The 24,779-nt window shown below is 40.0% G+C and overlaps 1 protein-coding gene across 8 annotated transcripts in view; it reads left to right on the forward strand.

The window, feature by feature from the left end:
* Ppp2r2b (protein phosphatase 2 regulatory subunit Bbeta) overlaps nucleotides 1–24,779 on the forward strand; it is a 434,540-nt gene that overhangs the window by 157,269 nt on the left and 252,492 nt on the right. For 3 of the 8 annotated variants that reach the window (XM_058584247.1, XM_058584241.1, XM_058584240.1), the window contains one exon: nucleotides 21,384–21,577. The exons of 3 other annotated variants lie outside the window; for them this stretch is intronic. In XM_058584247.1, the coding sequence (XP_058440230.1) occupies nucleotides 21,384–21,577 (194 nt within the window). Of the gene's footprint in view, nucleotides 1–15,126; nucleotides 15,164–20,755; nucleotides 20,879–21,383; nucleotides 21,578–24,779 lie in introns of those variants that run through there. 2 more of the 8 variants (XM_046460198.2, XM_058584246.1) reach the window with 2 other exon arrangements.

Here is a 24,779-nt window from a genome sequence, read left to right on the forward strand (position 1 = left end):
TCTGCCTTTGCATGTCAAAGGCCCAGGGATAGATTCTAGAAGAAAAGTAGCAGGTTGGCTCAGGTACCTTTTCTGACCCTGACACTTATTTCTGACCCTTATTCTTTGGCTTGACCTACCAGCAGATCTCATCTGTGAATGGTGAAAATAGTACCACCTTTAAAGGACTGTGGTATTTTCAGTAATGCATCTAACAAAGAAAGGGCATAGCTCAATACATTTCAGTTTCTCCAGCCATTCGGTCCAGTAATTGTTAGGCTGAGCTAGAATTCTTGTTTGAAAATAATTTTCTCTTGGGACTTTGAAGTTGTTGCTCCATTGTTTATTAAGGACCAACATGGATGAAGAAAAAATGACAATGACAATACAGTTACTGCTATATATATGACCTCTCTTTCCTTCCAGGAAACTTTTGGGGTATTTTTTTTTTTACCCTTGGTGTTCTGATGATTCATAATGATTATATAGTTGTGGTTTTTAAAAATATTCTCTTCAAGTGTTTCTTAAATAATTTAATAATTTGATTTCCTAATTCTTATCAGCTGGATGCTGGGCTTTGTGGAATCATTCCCTAATTTTATTATTTCTGTTATTTTCTCTCTTTATTTTTTTGTCTTACTTTTTTTCAGAGATGTCCCTGATTATAGATTTTGACCCGCTACTGATTTAAAAAAGAAATTAGCCTTATTTTTTAATTCCATGACATTTTTTCTTTTAATCTACTTATTCCTTGTTTTATAGCATCCTGCTACTGATTTGTACATTTACTCCCTTTGAAAATATTTTTTCATGTGCTGATTAGGATTTACTTATTTATGCTCCTGAAAGGATTTTTGCTTCTCCCGTATCTGCTTTTATGTTTATCTTGATCTTTATTTTTTTTTCTTCACATTGTAGGTTTTACCCAATTGACTAGATGATCTCACATTGCCCAGTCATATGTGAGAATGAATCCACAGAACGGTTGGATGAACATGAATAAGAGTTAGCAACTGGGTGGTTTTATAAAGAGTGAGCAGGCCCAGAGGTGATCCTGCGTTTTGGAAACCTCAGTACCAAAAATGCAGAGTGCTTTTCTCAGGAGATCCAGCTGCCACGAGGGACCATCACCACGAGTGATCATCATTCCACCAGGCCTTATCACCACACCATTTATATATATATATATATATATATATATATATATATATATATATTTTTTTTTTTTTTTTTTTTTTAATGGAGAACCTTCTATTCCATTCTCCCAGGATAAGGTGGAGGGAAGAGTTGAACAGTGGGGATGAAGAACAGCTGAATCAATTTTTCTCTCTGTGGTTTTTATGTTAGCACCACCCCCTTCATCTTTCAGCCTCACCACCCACCATTCTTCCTCATGTTTGGCATTTCTAAGTCTTCCTCTCTCCAGGTGGGGGAAGGTGAATGAGTGGCCTCCTTGGCTATACCCTTTGTCTGCCCTCATCCTGCCATCTACTTGTCTCTTCCCAGAAACATGAAATCCATAGTCCACTCAATGACCCTCCTTATGGTCCCTTCATTGGTATGAGGTTATAACTGCTTTGTACCTTTTCTATCATTATAAAAAGATCTTGTTGGAAGGGGTGTAATAAATGTATGTTCAGCTCATATTCGTCCTTAATTTTCTTTTTCTGCTTATCCTAAATCAAGGAGAGGACCATTATACCTTGTGAAGAGGCTGAGCCAGCCTTTCTTAGCTGCTTTGCTTCCTGTATCCTAGAACTTTTGTTTGAAAGTAGAAAAATCCATCTTCTTTGACAATACAAGCCTCCGCTTTCCTCCAATAATACCAAGGACTTTCTCCACTTTCAGGTATTGACAACCTCCTCTAATGCTAACATCTCAGGATATTCAGTTTTATTTGATGTGTAGGTGTGTAATGTTCTGAGTAAGAGGGAAGTGAATCACTCCAAAACAAAGCAATGATCTTGAGATTTTTTTTTAAACAACAAAAAGTCCAAGGATTCCTTTATAGTTTAAGTTCTCGCCAGCACAGGGCATTTCAAACTGAACAGATTTTTTTTTTTTTTTTTTTTTTTAGAGAAAAGTCATGCTGGTGACTATTTAAGTATTGTTTTCAAAGAATTATGGGAATTGTCACTTTCTGATTTTTTTTTAACCTAAATATTTAGTAATGTTCCCACATTACTGAGGAATAGGCCTGGAACAGAAAGTTCCTTAGGAGAACAGAAGAGGAATCCATGTAACTGGAGTAGAGTCAAGTAAAGCCGTGTTTGAATCCCAGATCTGCCACATTCCTCTTGCTCTAAGATCGTTAATACCATTGAGTTTTGTTTGCTTCAGTGATAACTGAAAATACCTCCTTTAGGGATGGACATTGGAGATAAAAAAACGATGAGTACATAAAGGAATGAGCACTTATTAAGCCCTGATCAAACAGCAGATGATGTGACTGTGACTGTAAGGTAAACAGCCTATATGTCATTGCTTGTGCATTCTTTAAAACATCCCCAGAAGTACTTCTTTGTGCACATATCAAAGGTTTTTATAGCGCCATGAGCTTTAGAATCAGCGCCTTTTAATGTCTCTCTCAATTCCTCTGCTTTTGTTTAAGCTCATTCCCTTTTGCTCAGCCCTCAGAATATTAGAGCACTGAGCCAGGCCACCACCTAGTCAATATTATTTAGCCCCAGTGAATTGTCAAACAGTAATGACTCCTTGAGACTGTTTGTTTTGCCATTTTAATAATTACTTATTGAGGAAGCACTGACTAATCTGTGACATGACATATTTTGATGTCTCCCAATTATGTGCACATTATGGAATCTATGAATTAGAGCTATTGTGCTTTCCTGTGGTAGAGATGGACTTTGCAGCCTCTTATTTGCCTAATGAGGTAGATTCAGGAGCTAGGCAGATGGGGTTCTTTGGACAACATTTATTTCAAGGGAAACTTTAAATGTCTTATAAGGTGATATGAAAATAATCAAGTGTTGCTAAATTTGGAGGAATGAATTTATTTACCTTAGGAATAGTTAACAAATAGTTAGGGAAAAGAAAATCATTTCTAGTCTTTCATTTAACAAACCATTATTACTTACTAAGGCCTATTAGGTACAATGTGCTGAAGCAAACCAAAACACTGCTGATGAGATATGGGGAGTTTTTAATTCATACATCCATTTAATAGACCTTAGTGTGCCTGGCACTGTACTTAGACACTAAATATCCAATAGTGAATAACAATCAGACACCATTCTTCCAGGATTCTTATTCGCCATTCTTCCACTCACAGACATGGAGTTAGAACTGTACTGGGGGGGAACCACATCCCCAGCCCTTTTTTATTATTTTGAGACAGGTTAATTAGGGCCTTGCTAAGTTGCAGAGGCTGGCTTTGATCCTCCTGCCTCAGCCTCCTGAGCCGCTGGCATTACAGGCATGCACCACCACATCCAGCCGTGAAGGAGATGAAAATTTTAAGAAGAAAAAAATATATATGAAATTCAGAGGCAAACAAGTGTTTGGCAAACTGGAAAATCCTAATGGTCTTCATGAGGCTTCCAGTGTAGATTCTGAGTTCCTGATTGATATGAAATGAGGGTAGTAAAACAGACAGTAGTCAGTTCTTTTTTATTTATTTATTTTTAATTTTTATGATTATCATCATCACTTTGGTACTGGGGAATGAACCCAGGGGTGCTTTCCCACTGAGCTACATCCTAGTACTTTTTAAAATTTTTATTTATTCTAATTAGTTATACATGATAGCAGAATGCTCTTCAATTCATTATATACAAATGGAGCACAATTTTGCACTTCTCTGGTTGTACAGGATGTAGGGTCATATCATGTGCAATCATACATGTATCTAGGGTAATGATGTCTGTCTCAGTCCATTATCTTTCCTACCCATATAGCCCCATCCCTCCCTCCCCTTTGCCCAATCCAAAGTTCCCGCACTCATTCCATACCCCTCCCCCACTCATTATGGATTAGCATTGACTTATCAGAGAAAACATCTGGCTTTTGGTTTTGGAGGATTGGCTTACTTCGCTTAGCATAATATTCTCCAACTCCATCCATTTACCTACAAATGTCATACTTTTATTTCTGAGTAATATTCTATTATGTATATATGCCATAGTTTCTTTATCCATTCATCTATTAAAGGGCATCTAAGCTGAGCTACTATAAACATTGAGGTGACTGCATCACTGTAGTATGTTGATTTTAAGTTCTTTGGGTATGGACCGAGGAGTGGGATAGCTGGGTCAAATAGTGGTTCCATTCCAAGTTTTTTAAGGAATCTCCATACACTTTCCAGATCAGTTGCACTAATTTGTAGTCCCACCAGCAATATATGAGTGTGCCTTTTCCCCCACATCCTTGCCAACATTTATTGTTGCTTGTATTCTTAATAACTGCCATTCTGACTGGCATGAGATGAAATCTCTGAGTAGTTTTGATTTCTCTAATTACTAGAGATGTTGAACATTTTTTTCATATATTTGTTGATTGATTGTATATCTTCTTCTGAGAAGTGTCTGTTCAGTTCCTTAGCTCATTTATTGATTGAGTTATTTGGTTTTGTTGGTGTTAAGTTTTTTGAATTCTTCATATATCCTGCAGATTTGTGCTCTATCTGATATGCATGTGGTAAAAATTTGCTCCCATTCTGTAGGCTCTCTCTTTACCTCACTGATTGTTTCTTTTGTTGAGAAGAAGTATTTTGGTTTGAATCCATCCCATTTATTGATTCTTGATTTTTATTTTGACTCAGGGTCTAAGTTGCTGACAATCTCAATAATTGCTGAAGCTGGCCTCAAACTTGTAATCCTACCTCAACTTCCCAAATCACTGGGATTAGAGACAGGCACCACTATACCCTACTAAGAGCCATTCTTAAAGATCCATTAAGCTGTACTAAGCTTCTGGGATTTGTCTTGTCCTAAGAGTTATGGGAAGCCACTTGAGGACCTTAAGTAGGACAAATGACATACTCAGATCTATGCTTTAGGAGAGGATCACCCTCATGGTTTTGCAACATGAAGAATGGAATATCTCCTAGGAAGCCACTGTAGGAAAACACTGCTGAGAAATGGTAATGGCTAAGCTAAATCAGTGACCATCTGAATGGACAGTTCTTGACAAATTTTACAGTTGGCAGGGAGCTGGGATTTATGGGACTTTGCAGCTGACTGGATGTGGCGAGAGGGAGGTGTTAGAAATGTCTTCTTTTCTACTTGGCATAAAAATACTTTAATAAACATGTATACAAAATTCTGTAGAAGTTAACTGTTGGGTCTGATGTGGTGGTGCACACCTGTAGTCTCAACTACTCAGAAAACTGAGGAAGGAGGACTGCAAGTTTGAGACCAACCTGGGCAAACTTAGCAAGACCCTGTCTCAAAATAAAAAAATAAAAAGGGATGGAGATGTAGCTCAGTAGTAGAGCACTTGTCTAGCATGTGTGAGGCCCTGGGTTCAATCCCCAGTACCACCGCCAAAAAGAAAAAAGGTAACTCTTAGAAGTAGGCAACTGACAATTTCATAGAAGACTTTACAAATCTATTGAATTTAATCTTAAATGGCACGTCACAAATCATTGGGAATAAATGGAGGGATGAGTGATAAGAAGACATTCTTGGCAAACAGCACAGCACGTACAGAGCTCAAAGTTCTTCAAGAAACTAGAAATAGCCCACTATTTCTGGAGCACAGAATTTGGGAAGGGGGTGGAAGAAAATCTACTAGAAATCCAGGGTGGGAACAAAGTACAAAGGCTCGCTAAACCAAGTAGGAGCCTGTCATCCTACTGGCCAGCAATTGATAAGTTTCATCAAAATAAAAGTGTCCTATTGAAAGTAAATGTGATCAAATTAATATGGAACATTCTGGTTTCAACAAAGTTAATTAACTTTTTTATAACAGAATTTCTCAGAGTTTTTCAATGTGCATTGGACATTTTCAATAAAGGGATATATCATGGCTTTTTTTCCCCCTCAAATTCTGTACCTCTTTTCCTACAACACTGATGACACCTCAAAAGATACCAATGCGCTTGTTCCTTGGTGTTTAGGGAACTGCTCCAGGCAGTGGGATGCAAGAATTTCTAATAAGTGTAGCCAACCTGAACCACATCTGTGCATTAGAAAGATCACACTGACATAGTGAGGAAATAAATTGGAAGAGGTAAAAAAGGAAGGCCTGGTGATCCTAAGAAGTTAAATGAGAGAATAAGACAGCAAATGTGTATCCACCAAATAGGGAGGTGTGGTGGGAGAAGCAGGAATGTGCTCATGCATGCATGTTTGTGTGTGTTTTAATAATACATGAGGCACTTCAGCAAGTGCTGTTGTCTGTAGAAGCGAGGGAAGGCTTTATCAAGAAAAGTCTAAAGCTCTCTATCATTATAAGAATTTGATATTACAAAGTTCTTTGCATTGTTGCTGCCTGTTGATCCTCCCAACAATCCTGCAAAAGAGTTTTTAAATCAGTTTCCCTATTTGGTATGGAAGCAAAGTGAGTATCAGACAAGTCGGGAGCATTGCTCATAGCTCCAGAGTAGATAAGAGGCAGAATTTAGGCCCTTGCACTTCTAACTCAGTGCAGGCTCTCTTCATTCTTTTGTGTTCCCTCCAAACTCAGACATGAGCTGGGATTGAAAGAAAAAAATAGAATTTGCGTAGGTTGAAAAAATAAGTAAAAACTTTAGGAGGGAATATACAAAAAAGAATACAAAGGCAGAGACATGAATGTCTCAATCAGCAGTCTGCGAAGTGTCCGTGTGCTCAAGACAGTAATCTCTCCATGAGACCTGTCCTTCAAGCAGGACCAGCTCCATAAGCCTGTGACAAGCAGTAGCACAAGACCCTCTCTTAGAATGGTCCCATACTTGGTATCACATTTTGTTATTGCTGTCTTAAAATCTCTGCTATTTTTTAAAAAAATATTTTTTAGTTGTACACAACACCTTTATTTTGTTTATTTATTTTTATGTGGTGCTGAGGATCAAACCCAGGGCCTTGCACGTGCTAGGTGAGCGCTCTACCGCTGAGCCACAACCCCAGCCCTCTGCTACTTTTTGATAAAAGAATCCTTTGTTTTAATTTGGATTAGACCTTACAAATTATGTAGCCAGTCCTGCTTCAGGGACTATATCTGGTGTTTAGTTCATTCATGTTTCTATTTGAGCATATTCTTAGCTAGATGCCTCCAAATCCTAAGACTCTAGTTAGTCCACCTATCTCTTATTTACACATAAATTTTAAGGGTTATCTCTGCAATCAAGTTGTAAGCTGCTTACTAACACCTAAACAGGTCAGTGCTAAGCGTATAGTACACAGGCAGTAAATGGTAGATGCTAAATAAATATACACCTCCCTCGAAAGAAGTTTTCAAGCTCCTTTGTAATGAAACCATGTCTTTTGAGCTAACTTTAAACAGTGAAGCAGACCTGCTAAACAATTCAAGGACAAAATCAGGGCAAGTGAATAAATTAAGCACCCACATGGACAATGACAGAGCACTAACAATGACAGAATCCAACTAGCTCTCTACCAAGAGCTAACATCTACGGGGCGTGCACTCTGTGCCATGCACAGTTTTAAGAATTTGATATCTGCTAATGAATTTAATTTTTACAAGCACCCTATGATGTGGATACTAATATTATGTTTGTTTTGCAAGTGAAATTAAAATATGGCATCATTAAATAACTTGTCCATGTTTATCTTGGTAGGAACAATCAGAGGTAAGATCTGCACTCAGTCTGGTTCTCAGAATCATTCCTTTAACCATTTGCCTATTATATTTTATTGACCCATATAGAAAGGAGACTCATGTCTGGCCTTGTCCCATCATCAGTTAGGTGCTGTATAGTGATAGATACTTTATTCTCATTGTTAAGAATGTGGTGCTGTAATTCTAAACTGGCACTCGACTTCAAAACTTCCTTGGCCCCAGACCTTTCTTTTTCTTCTTTTTCTTTTTCCCTCCTCTTCCTCCTCCACCTTCTTCATCTATGACATAAACATAATGAGTCAGCACTTGGAAGCAGGAAGTGCTCTCAACTATGCCCCCCCGCCCCCCGCCCCCAGGAAAGCCTCCAAAACCTTCATTCAGTTCTCCAAAGGATTTGTGATCCTGAAATGTTAAAGCCCCTGCTCAGGGACTGTGCCACTTTTGTAAATTCGTAAACTTTGGTCTTCATCCTTTGTTCAGTCCTTGTAATGCGGTCAGGTGCCAAATGGAAATTGCAGAGGTCTCTCTTTGCTGGATGTTAAATATAATTATTTTCACTCTGTATTTATTCCATAAATATTTATTGAATTTTAAAATATACACAACCTTGCTTACAAGTTCAAGGTCCATCTAGCTTTTGAATTCTGACTTGTGTAACTTACCATACTAGTACAGTAATGTCCAGGGGGGCAACCTTGCTTGATAACACTTTGAACTTACCACCATGTTTTCCACATGATGGGCTGGGATTACTATGGGCTATGTCCTATATATAGCTTCTAAAGTTGCCCATACTTTGCAGCTTCCCTCTAAAGGGGAAAGTGACAGACCAGGGTGGTGTAGGGAGGGGATGGTTAAAGCTGGCTCTCAGTAAGCATAAAGGTTTCCTATCCAGACCTCTGTGGGTAAGGAGGATTGATCCAGCCCTTCCTGCAGCTCTTCCCTGGCCCAATATAAGGCAGAAATGAGGGAGACAAGGAGGAACTCTGTTAACTTACAGTTTTGTCAAGGGCTGGCCCAAGTAACTTCCAGGTTCTTTTGAAAGTGAGTTGTAACTCCTCCCCTTGATACTGACCTTAATATACTGGGGAGTTAACCAACTTAATTATCCAGTAAACTTCTGTTAACCCTCTTTCTTTTTTCTTTTTTTTCTTTTTTTTTTTTTTTTTTGTGTGTGTGGTGCTGGGGATCAAACCCAGAATACTACTAGCTAGGAAAGCACTCTATCACTGAGCTGCATCCCCAGCCCTGTTAACTTTCTTATGAAATTAAAGGGTGTATATCCCCCAAAGTCGAGGACAGTCCCTGTGTGTGAGGAGTCATGTGAGCCATAGCACCAGGTTTTGTGCTCAGGGTCTTTTACCAAATCACCAGGTCTTCTCAGTAAGTAGTTTCTTTTCTCTAAACTTCAATTTCCTCATCAGCAAATTGATAAGCTAGACTTCATGATCCATAAACCCACTTGTTAGCTTGAACCTTGCCAGAAATGTGTGCAACATTGCCCAGAGTTAGTCAAACTGACTAATTTGAGGACAGATTTCCTAAGGCTACCCTAACTTCTGATTCCTTCTGAAAATTCCAGAGGTTTCCATAACTATCTTAGGTTTTGATAATTTGGTAGAAGAACTTGTGGAACTCTGAAAGCTATCATTTTCATGGTTATGGTTTATTACAGGAAAAGGATACAGTTCACAGTCAACCAAAGGAAGAATTGTACTGTACTGAGTAGTATTTGGAAGGGTTCTCAGTATCTATGACCTTCTAGTCATTGATATGTGACAATATGCATATTAATCAGAGAAGCATGCTTTATTGGAGCTCCATTTTGAAGACATGGATTGATTGCTATATGTTTGAACTCAACTATCCGCTGTGACTGATACCATGTGACCCAAAACTTCAATCTAAATCAAATGTTCATTCTAGTGTGGCCAGCCCCAGGAAGATACCAGATAATGTAAATTACCTACAAGAAGCCTAGACCTCTTTTTGGGCAAGGCCAAATTCTTTACATTTCCTAGGTCTATGGTTCATTAATTTCTCCCCTAGATTGACCTTTGCTATTATAAAATAGCATATTCACTTTATTTATTTATTTGTTTATTTATTTATTGTTTTGGCAGTACTGGGGGTTGAACCCAGGGACACTTTGTCACTGAAATATATTCCCAGCCTTTTTAATTTTTTTATTGAGATAGAGTCTGATTAAATTGTTTATGCTGGCCTCAAACACCTGCCTCAACCTCCTGAATAACTAGGATTACAGGTGTGCACCACTGTGCCCAGCATTATTCTTTTAAAAGATAGATTCAATGTGGCTATGTCCCTGTAGTGTGCTGATTTTAAGTCCTTTGGGTATAGACTGAGGAGAGGGATAGCAAAAAAAAAAAAAAAAAAGAAAAAAAAGAAAGAAAGAAAAGGGAAAAAAAAAGATAGATTAGAGTAACTAACTAACATGTGCCACACAGTGTTCTTGGTGTTGGGTATAAAGCAGGAAATAAAAAAGTTCTTGTCTCCCTAGAAATATGCTTTACTTGTATAGAACCAAAGCCAAATAAATATATAAATATATACTGATTGCAATATGGGGATAGAGAGTGATGGTGGGAAGGGGTGCTATTTTATTTTATTCGAGTGGTCAGGAAAGGTGTGCCAGGAAAGTCAAACTGAAGAAAAGGCCTGAAGTGCTGAGCTATGCTGGTGTTTGAAGAAAGGTACAAAAAAAAGAGAAAAGCAGATGCAAAGCTCTTGGGGTGGGAGGTGTTTGATAATGCCACCATGGCTAAGGGAGTGAGAGGGGCAGGATTTTGACACCAATTCACATAGAAAGTTAAAAAAAAAAAAGACAAAGAAAACTGGAGCTATAGCTAGAGACAAATCTTTCCAGCATTTTAAAAAAGTTTTACCCTGAATGTGTAGGAAGCCAGTAAAAGTCTTTCAGCAGGAAAGTGACAAAGTGATTTGCATTTAAAAGATCCATTTTGCCTGCTGCAAGGAAACCACTCTGTGGGTGGGGCAGTTTAATGAACCTGAGACTGGTTGGAATCTAGTGAAATGGTTTTAGATGGTAGTTGAAGCATGACAGTAACAGTGCAGGTGGTGAGAAGTGGTCGAAATTCCTGTTGGCAGATTTGCTAATGGAAATGGGAGAATGTGGGGAATAAGAAAGGAATCCAGGAGCAGGAAGGTGGAGCAGGCATGGAGTGGGCTTGGAGATCCCAGAGAAAGGTCAGCTTGGCTTGCATGAGATGGGGGATGGTACTCAGCGTTCAGATGTGAGGTTTCTTAGTCAGGTGAGTAGTGAGTTGTGGGACTGGATAAGGTCTCCTAGAAAAGAACTGAGGATTGAGGTTTGAGAACTTTGAACTCCAAGGTGGTTATACATTTACAAGTCCTAGTGGTGAAGAGAAGCCAGCAAATTGAGCCCGAGGAGTTTGCACTGAGATGATAGAATCAAAGGAGAGTGGTACCTAGTCATTAGTGAAGAAAGCGTATTAGGAGGAAGGGGTGCGCTCCACTGCATACACAGAACTGTGTACGTGTGCGTCTTGGTGGCAACAGAGCATCTAATTCAATAAGGTTTCAGAAATTAATCTATTGATCATGTGAACGCAAAACTCTACTCTCTAATCCAGTCTGAAAGGCTAACTAGATGCCAGTATCTGCACCTTTAAATCTCTCCACCTTGAGTAGCCATAATAGAGTCCAGATGCCCAACTGTGAAAATTCTTTTTTTGGCAGTGACATCTGGCTCTTTGGCCTCTTCTGCTAGCTGAAATTGAAGCCATAGCTGTTGAACTAAACAGTTGACCAATTAGAGTGATAACTTTCACAGCCACTGAATAATGTATTGGAGTTTAGTAGCCAAGTTTGTTATGTGGAATCATCTTGGTGCTTTTAGAATCTTGATCTTTTTTATTCTATTTATTCAGCTTATGATTCTTAGAGGGATGTGCATATTGGATTCAAATTTATTATTCTCTATATAAGTATATATATATATTTATGAGTATGTCTATATATTTTTTATATTCAGGTTATATGGCTTTAAATAATTTTGAGGTTCATCAAATTAATGTTGCTTAATTTAGCTTTGGCATCACATTCTAGTTCAAGGCCTTAGTAGGTAAAAATTCATTTTGAAAAGATACATTATAATTCTTTTTGTGAATGAAATAACATGGCAACCTATTGCTTAACCTGGTAATCCCTGGGCACATGTGGTTGCTGAGCCCCAGAAATGTGGTTAATTGTGGGTGGTCTTTAAAGTTGAAATGCCAAACCTTAAACATTCTCATGAAAAAAAAGTAAATACATCATTTGAAATTTGAGTTTAGCTATATGGTAAAATTTTAAATGTTTTGGTATGTTAAGTTAAATATTTTAATTTATTTTCAAAAATTTTAAACAATTATTGAAATTAATTTTATCTGTTTCTTTTTCACTTTTAATATGGTAACTATAATATTTACAATTTAAAAAGTGATTTGTGTTATCTTTCTATGAGACAGTTATTCTACGTATTCTGATTACATATACTTTTTTACAAGATGGTGTTTTCCATCTTCCTGGTGTGAAGAAAAAATGATTTGATCTTTTCAGAACAAAATTTCATTCCATGAAGTACGTAATGGCATCAAAAAATATTTTTTAGCCATGTATCATGGAACAGCTTATAATCCCAGCCACTTGGGAGGCTATAGCAGGAGAATCACAAGTTCAAGGCCAGCCTGGGAAATTTAGTGAAAAAGACCCTGATTCAAAATTTAAAAAATAAATAAATAAATAGGGCTAAAGATGTAGCTCAGTGGCAGAGTGCTTGCCTAGAATGTGCAAGGCCCTGGGTACCATCCCTTCAGCCCCACCCACTGCGTGTATATATATATATATATATATATATATATATATATATATATAGAGAGAGAGAGAGAGAGAGAGAGAGAGAATATATTTATATAAGTATGTATATATATTTTTATAATGTACAAAATATATATTTATATATGTGGTTTTCTTACTACAAAATGATACATGTTCCAAAATTATGAACAAAAGAGAAAAACTATACATAATCACTGCCATATGCACATTTTTTAACCAAAAAGAAAGGAAAGTTTATTTTGTTTGTGATATTTTAAACATTATATGAACCTCTGCCATTAGATATTTGTGTGTGTGTATGTGTGTGTGTGTGTGTGTGTGTGTGTGTGTGAGTGCAGCACTTGGGATCCATTCCAAAGCCTCACATAAACTAGGCAAGTGTTCTACCATGAGCTACATCCCAGCCCTTTTAAAAATGTTATTTTGAGACCATTTGTCCTAGCTGTCTTCGACTATGCTATTAGATACTTTTAAGTTTTCCTGCCCTAAGCCTGAAGGACATAGCATACTCCTTAGATGTGATAATGGCTTATGAGAGCAGTGATTTTTTAGTCTTTAGTAACAGCTTTATTGAGATATAATTCACATGCTATAATGGTCATCCTTTCCAAGTGTACAATTCAGTGATGTTTTAGTATGTTCAGAGTTGTGTAACTATTAATAACCTCTATCTAATTTTAGAACATTTTCATCACCCTTAAAAAATCCTGAACCTATAAGAAGCTGCCCTACCCTACCTCGAGCCCTGACAACCATTGATCTAGTTTTGTCTTTATGATCTACCTATTCTGGACATTTCACTTAAATGGTATCATAACAGTACATAGTCTTGGACTCTTGTGTATGTCTTCTTTCAATTAACATAATGTTATAAGTTTCATCTGTGTTGTAGCATGTATTAGTACTTTGTTACTTTCTATATTCCATTGTATGGATATATGAAATCTGTTTAACCATTTATCCATTGATGAACACTTGCATTGTGTCAATTATTTGGCTGTCATGAATAATACTACCATGGACATTTATATACAAGTTTTGGTGTGAACATATGCTTTCAATGCTCTTTTTTTTTGGGGGGGGGTGGTTACCAGGGATTGAACTCAGGGGCATTCAACCACTAGCCATATCCCTAGCTCTATTTTGTATTTTATTTAGAGACAGGGTCTCACTGAGTTGCTTAGCTCTTTGCTGTTGCTGAGGCTGGCTTTGAACTCACAATCCTCCTGCCTCAGCCTCCCAAGCCGCTGGGATTACACCACTGTACCCAGTTTCAATGCTCTTGAGTATACAGGTAAAAGTGAAATTGCTGAGTCATTCAGTAATGTTTAATATTTTGAGAAATTGTGAAGCTATTTGGCTGCACTATTATATAATCCCACAGGCAATGTATGAAAGTCTGATTTTGCCACATCCACACCAATATAATAGTAGTGATTTTCAGCTGAGAGAATAGCCATCCCTAAATAAATCAGAATATGGTGGTGGGTAGCCTAGAAGAAAATTTCAAGTGGATTCTGTTGTGCACTCAACCCATCCCAACACATGTGTGTGCACAGTCACACACACACACACACTTAAAAGCACATTGGTTAAGATCATGACTCAGAGACAGGCTCCCATTTCTTTGACTTTGGGTGCATTATTTAACTCTGTTACCATCAATAAAATGGAGATGATTATAGTACTTATCTTGGGAGCTATCACTAGAATTCAATGAGACACAGTACAAGTAAAGTCCTTTTTGCATACTGCTTAGTACATAATAAATAGTCAACAAGTGTTGGCTGCTATTATAGCAATGGCTCAATAATTTTTCAATACATGAAGACAAAATAATTTGCCCAACCAATTCCATTGTTGGGTACTTTTGTTTTTTCCACTTTTTCGTGATTATAAATAATGCATAAAAAACATATGGCTGCAACTTTTCCCATGTCCACGATTATTTTCTTAAAATAAATTCTACAGTGTTATTTCTTGGTAATCTTTAAAAAAAAAAAAAAACTTTAAAAGACATGTCCCAATATACATTGTTTAAATCATACTTAAATGTTACTTTGAGCAATATAATCGATACTAGACAATACCTTTGGAGTGTTGCAAAACTAGTTTTGAAATCATCACTTTTACCTAAAATATATAATGCAAATTAAGACTACCTTGTGCAGACAGCCTAAATTTAACTCCAAAGTCACTCAATGAGAAAGATACAATGTTTCTTCTCTGGCTCTCAGATCTGGTCTCAGAATTTTGAACCTTTTCTCCCATTGCCCCAATATATTAACCAGACAGGTAGAAGAGGCACAGTGCTCAATGAAATCAGGCATAATGGATGTTTTTGTTTTTGTTTTTTTCCATTTAGGCAAATCAAGGGCAAGAGTAAGGTGACAATGGAACCTGAATAGTCAAGAAGAGTGATTCCTTGAGAGTGGGCATGACCTAACATTCCTTAGTTGTCAGGTTTAGAAGCCTTACAGAGCAATCCCAAGACTAACGTGGCAATTTCATAACAGCATCAGATTTCCTCTGGTGGATATGAGAAAGCTTCATGATAAAGGTAGGATTTTAAGAATTATTTAAGTCAGGAGGGGCAGTACATGCCTGTAATCCCAGTTACTTTCGAGGATGAGGCTGGAGGATTGCAGATTTGAGGCCGGCCTGGGCAATATAAGGAGAGACCCTGTCTCCAAATGAAAAATTAAAAAGGGTTGCAAGGTAGCTCAGTGGTAGAGTGTATCTGGTTCAATTCTCACTACTACCAAAAAAAAGAAGAAAGGGGGTGGGGAGGAGAAGGAGAAGGAGGAGGAGAAGGAAAAGAAGAGGTTATTTAACATTATGACAATAGCCAGGTACAATGGCACATGCCTGTAATCCCAGCATCTTGGTAGGCTGAGACAGGAGGATCGTGAATTCAAAGCCAGCTTCAGCAATTTATCAAGGCCCTAAGCAACTCAGAAAGACCTGTCTCTAGATAAAATATTTTAAAAAGGGGTAGGGATGTAGCTCAGTGTTTGAGCACTACTGGGTTTAATCTCCAATATCCACAAAGCAACAACAAAAAAATTTATGGCAGAAAACTTTGGTTGGTTGATGGACTCATCTTGGGAGATTCAGAGGAAACTTTGCACAGATAACAGTGATGAATGGAAAGATATACAGCAAGTCATGTGTTCATACTGGGGTGCTGGTAAATGTTGAAAAACTCAAGTTATATATTTTTTTAAAAAACCCTTTGATTTATATATAAAAATTACTATTTCCTTGACATGAATATCCAGCTATGGCAGATTTCAGATTTTGCGGAGGGAGGTGCAGAGGCAGAAATTGGAATTGAACCCAGAGTGTCAGGTATACTAAGCAGGCAAGTGTTCTATCCATGAGCTACATCCTTAGTTGATTTTTTTTTTTTTTTGAGACAGGTTCTCTCTAAGTTGCCCAGACTAGCCTCAAACTTGATTCTCCTGCTTCGGATTCCCAAGTAACTAGGATTATAGTTGTTTGCCACTACACCAGACTCAGATTTCAGATTTTAAACTACCAACATGATGTCATTTAAAGTAGAGCTAAAGAGGCTAGAGGTGTAACTCAGTCGAGATCACTTGTCTAGCATGTTCAAGGGCCCAGACCCATAAAAACAAGAATAAAATTAAAAATCAGGTCCATAAAAAGAGGTGTCCAATATGCAAAATCAGTTCTCAATAGCTGGTCCAGCACTCCACTGTGTATTTTCATGAGTTTTTGTTCTTGAATAACAGAGGGGACATTTCAGGAAAATGAGTCCAGAATCTAAAATTAATACATCAATGTGAGAGCAAGAGGTTCTGTTTTCTTTTCCTAACTTAGATGCCATGTTAAAGGATTACTCATGTGGTATTACATGTTGTAGCATGTGCAAGAAAGAATTGCAAACTTGCTAGAAATGCAAGAGGTCAGCCTCTGGGCAGTTGGCACATAAGCCACCTTGGAGAGAAAGAGTTGTGCCTTTGGTGATTAGTGATCCTGGAGAAGGATTCCAGAAAACTCCCTAACGGGAAATGCAGCTAGCTAGCTCTGCTCACTCAGAAGGAGAAAGCCAAAATGGAATAGCCCTTTTTCTTGGCCTTTGCATAGTACTTCATGATGTGTGCAGGGGTTTCTGCAAGATGGTAAACTTCATGTGTCCAGTTTCTAATTGCTCATTAAGACACTGACAGGTTGTAAAATTCAGGTTTCTAGGTCACTTTTGCTCACATGAATGATTGACTTGCAGTGTGTCTCTCCAGTTGTCTTCCCATAGAGATCTCCATACAGCACGGTGAGCAGAATCAGAACCTGGCAATGGGCCTGGACCAGGCACTTGTCTTAAATTGTCTCTGATGCCACCCAAAACCCTGTGAAGTAGCTACTATTGTTCCCTTCCATTTTGTAAAGACAGAGACTCAGAGATGTTAAATTACTTGCCAAAGGTCAAGAAATTCATAAATGCCTGAACTGGGACACAAACCAGGGACTGTCTGACACCTAAAGCCTATAATAAGAATCTCTAGACTGGCTCAGGTCAAGGGCTTTAATAAAATTGTAGATATTTAATGTGCTAATTGGACAGGATGAGCTAAAAGGTTCCAGTGTAGGAAACACTAGCTGAACTGGGGGAAGGTATTTGCGAATGTTGGGGGAGGGGGCCCATGACAAGGGTGATAAAAAAAGAATGTGTCCACATGCTGTCATGCTGAATTGGGTAACAGAAGAAGGCTGTGTATTTGTAATTGGCTCTTTCTGTGTAAAGCACAAGGCTGAATTAGGTCAGCCTTTCAGAGAGCCCTCTGCTGCCCCTTTGTAGCCTGTGGCCCCCTTTACATAAACTGTAAATTAGACACTAAGTTCAATGACAGCACAGACTGATTATACAACTCATGCTGAATCTCCAGTCCTATTTCAGCATCTGACATAGTAGGCACTTAAATATTTGTTGAATATTGGTGGTGTGGATGATGATAAAAGTAAAAACTCAAAGTAGTACCAACATTATCTCACTTAATCCTCACAATAACTTGATGAAATAGATGCTATTCTTCTTCCTCATTTATAGATAAGAAAACCATTGCTTAACCAGAGCCTGTAACTCACTTGAGGATACAATCATAACTTGCAGGAAATTAGTTTTGCCTTGATATCAGAGACTTGGCACTTAATACAATGCTATGGTCTGTTGACTTACAATGCATTTGTTGTACTTCTAAGAAAGCTCAGTTATAAAAATGGGATGATGGGATTTAAGTTTTGTGAAGGAAAGGAAGCTGTTTTGTATTATCCATATCCCTCACCTAGAACAAACCTGGCATATATTAGGTGTTCAGCAAATTTTGAAATGAAGTGATTGAAATGATTGCTCCTATTCATTGCTATATGCACAATCATTTCAGTAAGAATAGGAATAATAAGTTAGAACATTTCAGGCTCACAACAGATTGTGTTTTGGTTTTTTTTTTTTTTTTTTTTGCATGAACTTCAACAAAAAGAGAGAGGTATAAAATCTAAATATAACTAAACAAATTCAGTAATTTACTCTTCCAATAAATAGTTATTTTCATTCAACAAGTAAGCATCTATAATAAGTAAACAGCCAGGTGTGTCTCAGGAGACTGAGGCAGGAGGGTCCTGAATTCAAAGCCAGGCCCTAAGCAACTCAGTGAGACTCTGTCTCTAAATAAAATACCAAAAAGGACTGGGGAAATGGATCAGTGGTTGAGTGTGCCTGGGTTCAATCTAGTGCCAAAAATAAAATAAAATAAAGAAATATTATAAAATAAATTGGCTAATGAAGAATGCTAAAACAAAAATATTGTGGAGATAGCAAATACCAAAAGTAGGGTCTGTGGTGTGGTTGGGGAATGTCTCAATGAAATAGGAACAGTTGAGGAACTGAAGAATGCCAAGAGAATGAGAAACAGAGGACAGTATGCGGAGAGGCTGGGAGCTTTTGGAAAGAACTTGACATTCCGGAGGAATAGAAAGGAGCTCAGTAAGTCCTTTCAGTCCCTTCCCTCCACAGCACTGCATAAGGGTTCTTTCATGATCTTACCTCTTTTGTCATGTCATAGTGTTAAGGTAACAGCCAATGGAATTTTCCCCCTTGGTTTTGATTGGAGGGCTAGTTCTTCATTTTTCACAGTGAAAAAGAACAGAAACCTTGAAACATACTCAGTAAATGGAAGTCCATCTTGCCTTCTCAGAACTTGTATCTTGTGTATAGCTGAATAAAGGAAGGGGGAATTTTGCAGGAAATGTGAGAGGGAAGATTTAGTAAACCCAGAGGCTCAATTTTTGGAGAGGACATTTCTCCCATTGAATACAATGGAAAATTCCTCAAGCACAGCCTGGCCAATGAGCCTGATCCTACCTGATTCATCCCACAGCTCTGCTTTGATCTAATCTAGCCCATGTTCCAGAAACAAGGGGAAGAATTTCCCAAATACTATTCCAAAGCCTCCTGTCTTAACTTAAGGTCATTTCAACTGCATGCAAGATATCTTCTCACCACCTTGATGCACTAAGAGATAAACTTAGCTCTTTGCCCTTCTACTCGTTCTCTACGGTATGCCAATCTCCAGGAGAAGCTGGACTGTATAACCACAGGTGACTGAATCCTGCAGCCTTCCTGATGCACACAGCCAATCAAAGGGAAGATCTAGCCTGAACAGCTGATACTGAAGTGGATCAAATCAAATTGCATCAGTCTTCACCTCTTACTTAAATTTCACATGTGTTGATTTTGATTATTTAATGTGTAAGAGTTAACCACCAAATAAAAATAAAATGGAATCTACTGGATTTGAACTCCGCCCCCCCAAAAAAAATATGTCAAGAGACATTTCTTCTCTTTTTGTCTAGGTATATGCAGTCACTTTCTGAATATGAGAACAATGCCATTTTCCACCTGCCAGAAGCATCTATTCTTCTTAGAAATCTAGGCAATTCCCAACCTCAGTTAAAGACTTGTTTTTCCATTTTTTTTAACTTCAAATACTTTCTAAATTGTGTTAGCCGAAGCATTGTATGTATATAATTAACTCACAGGTCCCTCTGGGCTCATCTAGCTAAACTTGTGGAGCTTAACTGAGCAAGACATTTGCTGATGTCTCTCCCTACAGTGACACCCATTGAAAGGAATACCTTCTACCAGGGGAAACTAGGGGAATTTATTTTCCAAATTGGCTTTTTAGTGATTTGAGTTGCTTCATTAAATGATTTTGGTTGTTTCATAACAATAATGATCTCATTTTCTTTCAAATGCAGAATTTGCAATTTGGGGAAACTTGGATGGGGGAGGGAATTCTGTATTTCTGTATTTTCCTCTCAGTTGAAGTAGAAAGGGGGGGCCTCTTTTCACGTTAATTGGATCCTTGAAATTCCCTCAGGGTAGCAGGGGTTTCTCTGTGGGTATGGAGCTCCTTATATTTAGACGTACCTTCCATGTTGAGAGTAAATGCAGTTCCTTCACAAGCAAAACTGAACAGAGGGGCTGTGGGCTGTTTGTTCAAAACAAAGTGCAAAGGGCTTGGGAGAGAGGACTTCTTCCGATTGGTTGATTAGATTCACAGTTCTCTCTGCCTGTGAAGATATTGACGCTTTTCTGAACCCCAGTTTTCTACAGTTAGGCGATGTTCTGACCCTGTTAAGAATGGAAGAGACAAACGTGACTGCGACTGTGAAGTTCTTGTTCCTGCTCTTCTTTCTGTTCCTAGCACAGAGGAATTAAGCAAGACTCTGAGCAGCTCTTCTTCCCACTCTGTCCACTCTTTCTGAGGCTTTGAGCTCCAGGCCTCTCCTTTTAACTTCAGCAAGGGATCGCATCATATGGGGGTGAACGAAAGGGACCTCGTTGGATTTACAGTTTATCCAAAGGAACCTACTTCTGGTTGGTGTCCTGAATGAAGTGCGGGTGTCTTGAGAAAGGCAGTGAGCTAAAGACTGAGTGTTAGTGTAGACGCGGCCCTTGGCTTCGAGGCACGCGAGGGAAAAGGTTGGAAGAGCGCGTCTGTGCTTTTCGCGTGAACCTCAAAGCTAGCTGCTTGCTGCCCAGGTGCCGGTCCGCGGCTGCGTGCGCCCCACTGCAGCAGAGAGCAGCCGCAGCCTCTGCCTAGGGCACCGCTGCTGCTGGGGAAGAGTCCTGGGGCTGCTGACGCGGTTGGGAGGAGCCTCGCCTTTAATGCACCAGCCGCCTCCAGCCTCCTGCAGCAGGAGCAGCAGCAGCAGCAGCAGCTGCTGCGAGTGCGCGCGTGTGGGTGTGAGGGTGAGTGAGCTGGCGCCGGCCGCAGCGCCCTGCCCAGCTCCCGGCTGGCTTCCCTAGCCCCCTCCTGCCGGAGCCGCCCTCCCGCGGGACCAACACCCTCATCCCGGCCAGGCAATCCTGAATCCTGCCCCTGCCATCTCGTCACTGCAGCTTGGGTCCGGAAAGGCACCATTTTGTCGCGGCTGCCCGTTCTCCCAGGGGAGGAGGGATCTTTTTTGCATTTTGGAGCGGCTGCCAACGAGGGGAACCTGTTGGGCATCTCCCCAGCCCCGCTTGTGAGCGCCTCCGGGGCGGGAGGGCGGGACCAGACCCCTCCGGGCACGGCGCATCTTGGCACCCGGAGGCAGCAGAGGCAGGCGCAGCATCCTCGCTGGGAATTGGAGCTGAAGTGAGCACACCGCGCGGGAGGAGCCGCCGCAGCCTCGGAGAGCCCGAGTGGAGGAGGTGACAGCTCCATTGCCGGGTTTTTATTTTTTTTCTCTCCGCCTCCCCGTCTCCTCCTCAGGCTCGGACCATGGTGCAGTCCCACTGGCTCCCCTGCCCCCCTCTCCTGTGAGACTGGCTGCGGGGAGGGATCATGGATACTTGTCTGCCGGCTTCTGGTTCCCACGCAAGTAAGCCTGCTGTCAATGGAGGAGGACATTGATACCCGCAAAATCAACAACAGTTTCCTGCGCGACCACAGCTATGCGACCGAAGGTAACGCCAACCCGGCCGCATTCCGCCGCTGGGGCCGGGTGCAAGTTGCGGTTCGCTGTGCTTGGTGGGCAGCTAGACGCATAGTGGCGGAGACTCCTCCGGGCCCGGGGGTTGGGGCAAGGGCTCGGGCTCGGCTCGCAGGGTAGCGCCAGGGCGCCGCACATCCATCCGGGCTCTGCTAGGCGAGCCCTTCGTTCAGCAGCAGGTGGACCCGGCGCCCCTGGGAGTTAAAATGGCCCTTGGGGATTAGGCTTTTTCAGGGCGCGGCTCCCATCCGGAAAAGATGACCTCAGGAAGGCAGATGACCTCTGTTCCAAGATGCTTACAGGGGTCTGGGAGAGAGAGAAGGGAGGGGCCCAGTAGGACCTTGGTCCACCCCTCCCTGGGCGAAATGATGTGCGTCTCAGTGGCTGTAGGGAGGGCATGGTTTCATTTCCTGCCCATTCATCTCTCCGGCTGGCCGGGTTTTACCTGGTCAGACAATCAAAACCCCAAAAGACCCTTTGCAAAAGGGCGAGCCCGTCTCCCCTTGGAAGTGCATTAGCAAGAAATAAAAAGGTGGCTGGGGAAACAGTGTTCCAGCGGCGAGCAAACGAAGCTGACACGTGGGGCGACCAATGCGATCGGTGTGGCCTTTAAAATCACCATTATGAATTCTGCAGCAGTAGTTTCTGCTGAATCAACAGCCAGCAGAAAGCAAGAGGGTTCAGCAAGCTGAGCTTTGCCAAGAGGTGAAATTGTCGTCTCTCTCTCTCTCTCTACCAGCTTGTTCTGACATTAGCCCCAGCGCTGTGGAGCAGGCAGGGAAAGTCAGCAGGTGGATCTTATTCCGCCTTTTGTGTGTGAATAGAGAGTGGAGACATTTTATTTGAATGACAAAACTTTTGCATTTTTGCTTTATTTTCTACCTGTAGGCCTTTATCCCTAGCCACTAATATAAAATGTTGTATTGTCATATTAGCCATATTCTCGTGAGAAAAAAATGTGTGGAAGTGCTTTAGGAAAATGTTGCAAGGTATGTTAATTTTTAAAAAAATGATTCTTACTATTCTTGAATGCTACGATTTTTGTAATATTTAATCAATTCAAAAGAATACTAGCAAAATGTGGGTGGAGGGTTCAAGCTCTGAAGGAAATCAAAAGACAGACACAATCTGGGGGCATCTTCAATAAACATTCTGGGAAGTTTTGATAGGAAGAATGGCCAGTGCTATTGAAAATATGTTTTTCCACTGGTTGTCATTATTGGAGAGCTTGAAGCCCAGTATTTCCACAATGCTAGATAAAGTAGAGTTGTAAGCTCTGTCCTCCAGGAGCTTAGAGATGCTGTTTAAGATGTACAGCCCATCCCTTCCCCGTAATGAGCAATATACTCACTGATTCTATTTCATGATGACACCATGATTGTAAGATGTTCTTCCTCAGTCTTCATGCTTTGTATTGGGTCAGTGATGGGTACCATATGACAACTCAGTATCTAAGCATGGCATCCAAGAAAGAAGTAGGCCTTGCTTGGGTTTATTGGCTTTGGGGGAAACATTTCTGTGACTATGAAGATAGAGGGCTGCCTTCATGTTTTCAACTATATTACATTATGCAGGCAAAGGAAACTCACCAAGCTGAGAAGATGGCCAAATTGGGGTTATGTGAATAGGAAAGGAGTGTCATTTGTACAATGAAGAAATCAGTTAAAAGTGGCATTTCTTATTGCTTTCAACACCCTGGATTCTGCCTTTATTCCTATTTTGTGGAATTTTTGTAAATTATGATTTTGGATTAAATACATGGGCCTATATAGTCAAAATGGGGCATGAGTTTGTAGCAAAGAACTTTCTAAAATTTTTCGGATATGTGAGAGTCAACCTCTCAGATCTCTACTTCTCTCCCCCGCCCCATCCCCTCCATCTCAGTAAAGGAAAGGGGGAATGGAAGTTAGATTGTGTAAAGCTGGGCCCAGCAAGAAGTTCTTATATTCTTGACCTATTCATTTCCAGGAATATTCTTGCAGTTACTGGCCTTGGGGAACAGCCCCTCTTCCATTGAACACCCGAAAAGTAGAAGCATGCCTTGAGAGAGCACCAGATTAAAATATTCTCTGTTAAAATTCTCCCCAAAAGTTCTCTTCCCCCTTATTAACTTCAGTTTGCTTACAGAGGAATTAGCCTCTAGGTCCTTTTATAGATCATACTTTCCTGTTCCTTTTTATATCTCTGCATTTTCCTCCTACCTGCTCAGATATATCAGGCTTCCCCCCACCACTAAAATCTCTTTCACATTTATCGGTGAATTTTTCTCCCCTTTGCTCAGATCATTCCACACTGCAGTGTTCTATTTAAAGCTGAAAGGGTTTTGCTGTGTAGTTAGTGTGAAGGGGACTCTAAGCTCAATTTGCATTGTAAGTGGTAGCTGCAGGCAAGTTCATCCAGCTAAGAGCAATGCAAATGCTAAAGGACACTTTTTACCCAAGCTTCTCTTTCTCTTATAACTGAGTGCATGATGTGTATTTGCTGAAGACATTAATACATTCCCTGTGACTTTTTTTGTTATCATGAACATTAAAGTTATTGCCCCTCACCCACCTTTTCCTATCTTTCTTCCATTGTTAAAGTTAACATTTTTGGGCATCTTCTGTGTTCCAAGCACTTTGCTGAGTTCTTTATGTGTAGCTTTTCAACCTATCCAACTCCAAGAAGTGGTTCTCATTTTCCAATAAGGAAAATGAATCCAACTGAGACCTAAAGACATTATTAATTTGCCAAGGTTACACAGTCAATGAAAAAGCTAATGTTGAAACTCAGGACAGTGTCTGAACCCAGGTATTTTTTGCTGGGAAATTCTGCATTGCCTCATTTTCCTTTAACTATAGCTCTTGATCACAATGGTTTCATCTTGAGTGTAAACTGGGTTTCTAACTTGGAGAGGATTCTTTGCAGAGATAATTTGAAAGTGTATGTATGGGCCGAGTTTGGTGGTGCATGCCAAATCCCAGCAGCTTGGGAGGCTGAGGCAGGAGGATGGTGAATTCAAAGCCAGCCTCAGCAAAAGTGAGGCACTAAGCAACTGAGTGAGACCCTGTCTCTAAATAAAATACAAAAAATGGCTGGAATGTTGCTCAATGCCCCTAGATTCTTTTTTTTTTAGTTAAAAAAATTGTGTATTTATGGGATGAGTAAGGGCATCTGGTAGAGTTGGAATGACCACA

The sequence above is a fragment of the Marmota monax genome, unplaced genomic scaffold, assembly GCF_021218885.2.
Source record: "Marmota monax isolate L192 unplaced genomic scaffold, Marmota_monax_Labrador192_F-V1.1 WCK01_AAM20220418_F8-fsc00006, whole genome shotgun sequence".
NCBI lineage: Eukaryota > Metazoa > Chordata > Mammalia > Rodentia > Sciuridae > Marmota > Marmota monax.